This window comes from Pteropus vampyrus, unplaced genomic scaffold (assembly GCF_000151845.1).
Source record: "Pteropus vampyrus isolate Shadow unplaced genomic scaffold, Pvam_2.0 Scaffold193, whole genome shotgun sequence".
Lineage (NCBI taxonomy): Eukaryota > Metazoa > Chordata > Mammalia > Chiroptera > Pteropodidae > Pteropus > Pteropus vampyrus.
In genome coordinates, this window is record NW_011888974.1 from 1,680,579 (window position 1) to 1,685,761 (window position 5,183).

Sequence of the window (5,183 nt, forward strand, 5' to 3'; positions counted from 1 at the left end):
TATGCTACCAGACCATTCTCCAAAGAGGCTGACCCGGTGGAGACTCCCGTTAGCAGTAGAGCAGAGTGCCAGCTTCTCCGCACTCTCAGAGGCCCTCCCCGCTCTACCTGCTTCAGTCCTCGCCATGGCACCAGCTGCAGCCATATCAGACTATATGACTTCTCTATGGAAATAAATGAAGACCACCCAGATGAGAACAAACATGTTATTCATTCAGAGCTTGCTGCAGTAAGCCACCATCACTTGCTTTTGGCAGAGACTAAGGCAGGTGGGGTGGGAGAGCTTCAGAATGGATGAAAGGGAGGGCACAGATGTGCTTTTATTGGAGGTGGTTGGCCCCAGGAAGCTGGAGGTGAGTTAACTAGAAGCGAACATCATATATGATTGCTTTGGGAGTATATTTGTCTTTCTCTAGTTGGTCTTGAGCTGGAAAAAGGAGAATAAAGGAAACTGGCAGTCACTGACCAAGCTTGATAGATAGTTCTGGGCTGGTTGCTTTAGAGGTTGTAGGTCAGAGTTTTGTTGTCATCTGCGGTCTAGCCATTGTTTCTCATCCCTGAACGCTCTAGTTCTCTTCCGTTCTTAGAAATACTGTCTTCTTTCCAGGGTGAAACCTCAGTCACCGTTCCGATGCCAAGTCTGTACTAAAGATTTCTGAACCCCCCATCAGATTTTTCATTGTTTAGCGCTACTCTATTGTGCTTCATATTGAAGTTAAAAGAACTTTAACTGCTGTATATTGAATGTCTGCTGCTAGGCCTTTTGTGTGCTCTTCAGATTCTCTGCACCTGAAGGCTTGTTTTCAACAGTGGAAGGTTGCTCTACCCTAGCCCGTGGAAAGACTGCCCCTCCCTACATGAGGCAGTAACTGATAGATCCAATTTGTAATTCTTAGGTTGCGGTCTCACATCACTTCCCAGTGGATTGAGCTCTAATTTCCCTCTGCTAACACGCTCGTTGGTTGCCTTCCTTGCCTTCTATCACCTCCCCATCTTCCTGGTGTTATTCTCTGTACTTCTCAGACATAATATTAGCGCTCAAAGCTTTGTTTCAGAGTCTGCTTCTGAAGAAAGTGCTAACAAAGTTAAAAGATCTCATTAGTCTCATTTCACAGATGAAGGAAACTGAGGCTCAGAGGGCTTAAGTGACATATTTCAAGGTCATGCAGCTTATAACACATTAAATAGAGTACGAAATCCACACTGCTCTTGATTTGTAAGTATGTTATTTTCTCCCTAATTCTTTGAAGCCAGAGACTATCTTTTATCGTTTTATAGCCTCCTAATGCCTGTAACAGCTCCTTGTGCAATAATGTGTTCCGTTGATATCTTTTAAAAATTTAATTGAATTTAGCTGTGCATGTGTGTTTTTTAAAGTTCATAACAGGACTCCCAAGAACTGATCAAGACCACTCCTGTGTTTCCCTGGGCTCAGGCTGCCTTCATCCCCTCCCAGCCTCAGCTGGGCAACTCAGGATGTTCTCTGCCAGACACGCTCCATTCACAGACAAGAACAGGCAGGACACAACCACCTTCAAAGGAGAAATCACACTTTACTTGGATCGTTACTTGAGAACAGCAAGTGTGTCCACACTCTTGACAGACAAATCACACAGTATCTTATGCATAGGAATAAAAAGCTGGGTTCTTTCTCCCCCTTCAGCCCCCACCCATCTTCCCCTCACTAAAATATGGGAAAGACCAGCTTTCAAGTCAGAGCAGGTCTTTGTCCCCAAAGCAGCATGGAACAAGCCATGTCACAAAATGCGACATCTCCTTGAAGCCATATCTTCACAAAGGAATTAAACTACCTGGGCTGACCCCTCTTCCTGATTCTCCGTGCCCATTTAATTACAGAAAACGATGAGTTCCTGAAAACTTTATTAATCATGCCCCATGAGAAGCGAGCAAAGAAAGACAGGAACCATCAGTGAATGCCGCAAAGGGGCCTTTTGCTTTTGTAAGGTTTTTATTCACTCAGAGTGCTAGGAGTAGGACAAGCCTGAGCATCCCCCACATGATGGAGAGCCGCAACTGTTGGCAGGCAGACAGACAGACAGACAGACAGACAGACATCCCGTAGGTCCCACCACAAGACCAGAGGGCCCAGAGAAGACAGCTAAAGGCTGAAGTGCAAGCAGGTGTGTCTGCAGGTTGGGCCTCATGCACCTAGGATCCTGGAAGGTAGGGAAGGGCTAGCTCCAGCTCAAGAAAAGGACAAAGGCTGCCACTGCCCTCCTTCCTGGACCTTCTCCCCCAGCTTAGGGAAGGCCAGGGGCCCAAGATGCTTGAAGTTTTTGCTCAGCCCTCAGGAGTTTTTTATTGACTAGACATATCCCTTGCAAGTTATGCTAAGAAACAGGAACATTAGCTTTTCCCTTGTCACCATTACCTCACCAGGCCCCAAGAAGCCTGGCAAGGAGCCGAGGCTCAGATGCAACTTCAGGACAGGGAACCAGGTAGTGGTTAGATAGAGATGTTAGTAGGGTACTGGAGAGAGACTTTGGTGACCATTGGCACGGATGTCTTCTTCCGTTTGGCATTCAGGTTCTTCACATACTTCCGGACCCAGTCCTGCTTGGGGTTACCACAGAACTTCTGGCCCTTCTTGGTGGTGAAGCTATGGGAAGAAGGACAGGCACCCATGAGACCTGGCAAGGAGTCTGGAGCACCTTAGAAGGAGGTGGGTGTGGCACCCCATGGAGGATAAGCTGCTTACTGGCCTCCTAGAAAGTTACTAACATGACGTCTTCTCTCTGTGTGTCTATGTCTCTGTTTCAGTGCTCGTGTTCAGTCAGTCACATTTCTACCAGATGGGGGAGGCCCAGTCCTGATTTTAGATAACACTTGGATCTCTACCCACAGAGAGGACTAAACGAATGCATTGAAAACCCCCAAGAAAAAAGGCAGAAACTTTAGCGCACACACTCTGCAAGGAAATGTGGCTGATAAGAATGCCAGGGCTGGTAGGGGGCAATGGGATGTTTTATTCCAGGCCAGCTCTGAGGTGGGGGTGCCAGGCTATGGAACTGGGACTGGTACCAGTGGGGAAAATTACTAATAATACAAATATATTTCTACAGCATGCTACTGTTTACACAGTGAGTTCATACCTCCTTGCCTTGTGTGAAAGGCAACTGTGAATTATTTGGAGTCCTAGGTGACCTTCAGCAGGTCACCTTTCTGAGCCTCAGCAGCCCTCTCTTTATGGGGATGATCCTATCTGACTCAAAGGATGGTCAAGAGGGTTAGTTAAGATAATGTTATATGCCCTGAATGGTGCATATAACAAGGATTCGAGGAATTTGGTGCTCAATAAATAGTTGTTGACTCTGAATTCTCATCCTAATTTTATGGGTGAGGAAGCCGAGGCTCAGAAAGGTGAGGTGACTCACCAGAATCACAGAGCCAGGTCCTCCTGACTTCACTCCTTAGTAACTCTGGTGGCTCCCATCTCTCTGCCCCTCTCCCATCAGGTGCCCAGAGAGAGGTACTAGCTACTTACATCACTCCTGCCTTGGGGCATATGCTCCCACTGGACAGCTGGTAGCTTACCACTCGGCTCTCAGGGATTTTCTTGGAAATGAAAGACAAGCAACAGGAAGAGGAGATGACCGCAGGGCCTAAAAGATGGAAAGAGAGAAGAGCCATGTCCTTTCTCAGCCTGCCCTAGGGTCTGGGCTTTGGAGATGAAGGCTGTCCCCTGCACTAAATACCTCCAGTCCAGTCACTGGGCTGCAGTGTTCCCCTTCAACTAACTCCAGGCTTGTTGGTCTTCCACCCTCCACTATGCCATCCTAGCCATGGCCTCAGGATGGCCATCCTGCCCAAGCTGGAGCTAGAGGTCTTACCTGCAGGTGCAATGCAGTGGGCACACAGGGTCAGGAGCAGGAGGCCAGCTACAACAGTCATGGGGCATTCCATGTCCTTTATAGCAGAGGAGGCAGCTCAGTGCTCGAAGCTGGAATGCAAGAGGAGAAGGGCTGGGGACAACGGGCCTGGTTCTTTGCAGAACATCCTGACTTCTCTTTGTCCTTTATACAGGAAGCTAAGAGGAAATAAGCACTGATATAGTCTCCCCTCAATCTCTCCAGGCTTCCTTGAAAGTCCTAGAGTCCTAAGTTCTGCAAAAGGGAAGTCATTGCCCAGTTGAGTCAGGGGTTATTTGGGGTGCTCTAAGAAAGGGCTAAGGGAGGGAAGCATTGCTCCACCAAGGGCAAAGGACAAAAAGTCAAGGAGGTTGATGGAGATCCTGGCTGTGCTGTTCATTCCCTGTGGGATCCTGGGTAAGTTACTCACCTCTCTGAGTTTCTTCAGCTGAAAATGGGCAGTCATCCTATCTCTTTCCTTTCATTCATGCATTCATTCACCAGATCTTGTTAGGAATGTGCCATATGCCAGTTACCCTCAGTGGGAAGACAGATATGCGATCAAGTGTGTGTAATAAACTATTACAGGTGCTGACAGAGTGGGCATAGAATGAGACAGATGCTGTCATTGCCTGTTCATATTCCTTTGGACCCCTGTGCCATGTTCATGCAAACTAGCTTTTGCTGGCCTTGTAGTCCCAGCCCTCTGGTTGCCAGAGCTGCCTCGTCTGCAGGCTCTAGGAAAGTGAGGGTGACTGGAAACTTACATTCTAAGAGTAGTCTGCTGGAGAGATACAGACTCCAGGTCTAGTGCAATCTACACTGTTTCCTGAGTTCCTGGTGGGGTCAAGCCAGTTATCCTCAGTGCTGCAGGACTTTGCTGTCCCCCCCTCTCTTCTGGGCCTTTTTACTGATCCCCTGCTAGTTTCCCCTGGAAGCACTTCATAATAAGTCACTTACCCACAAATCCTCAAATCCTTGTCTTAGGATCTGCTTTGGGGACCCTGACCTGAGACAAGGGGTACGCACGTGAAGTAGGGAACTAGCCATTTCTGCTGGGAGGAAAGTCAAGGATGCACTCAGATTTGATGGCTGTGCTGAGGTTAGAAGAATGGAAGGCAGTGGTAACCATGCTGGAGCTCTGTAAATTATAACAATCAGTTCAGTTGTTAGGGACTGAGGTGACTTTGTCAGACAAAGTGGGACATGGCACCCACCTCACTCCATGCCCCATTCCAAGATCTTAGACTGAGACTCTATGTTTAAAGACTCTTGTCACCCCTGCTTCCATTTCTAAACTCTCCCCCAAGCCCAC

At 47.9% G+C, this 5,183-nt stretch overlaps 1 protein-coding gene across 1 annotated transcript; it reads right to left on the minus strand.

Moving 5' to 3' along the window:
- Positions 1–2,380: 2,380 nt before the first annotated feature.
- Positions 2,381–3,923, minus strand: CCL24 (C-C motif chemokine ligand 24). Its single transcript, XM_011371679.2, has 3 exons — positions 3,851–3,923; positions 3,505–3,622; positions 2,381–2,619 (listed from the first exon to the last, which is right to left on the minus strand). Exons 1-3 carry the CDS (start codon positions 3,921–3,923, stop codon positions 2,466–2,468), a joined length of 345 nt encoding a protein of 114 aa, XP_011369981.1. The 3' UTR covers positions 2,381–2,465.
- Positions 3,924–5,183: the final 1,260 nt, after the last annotated feature.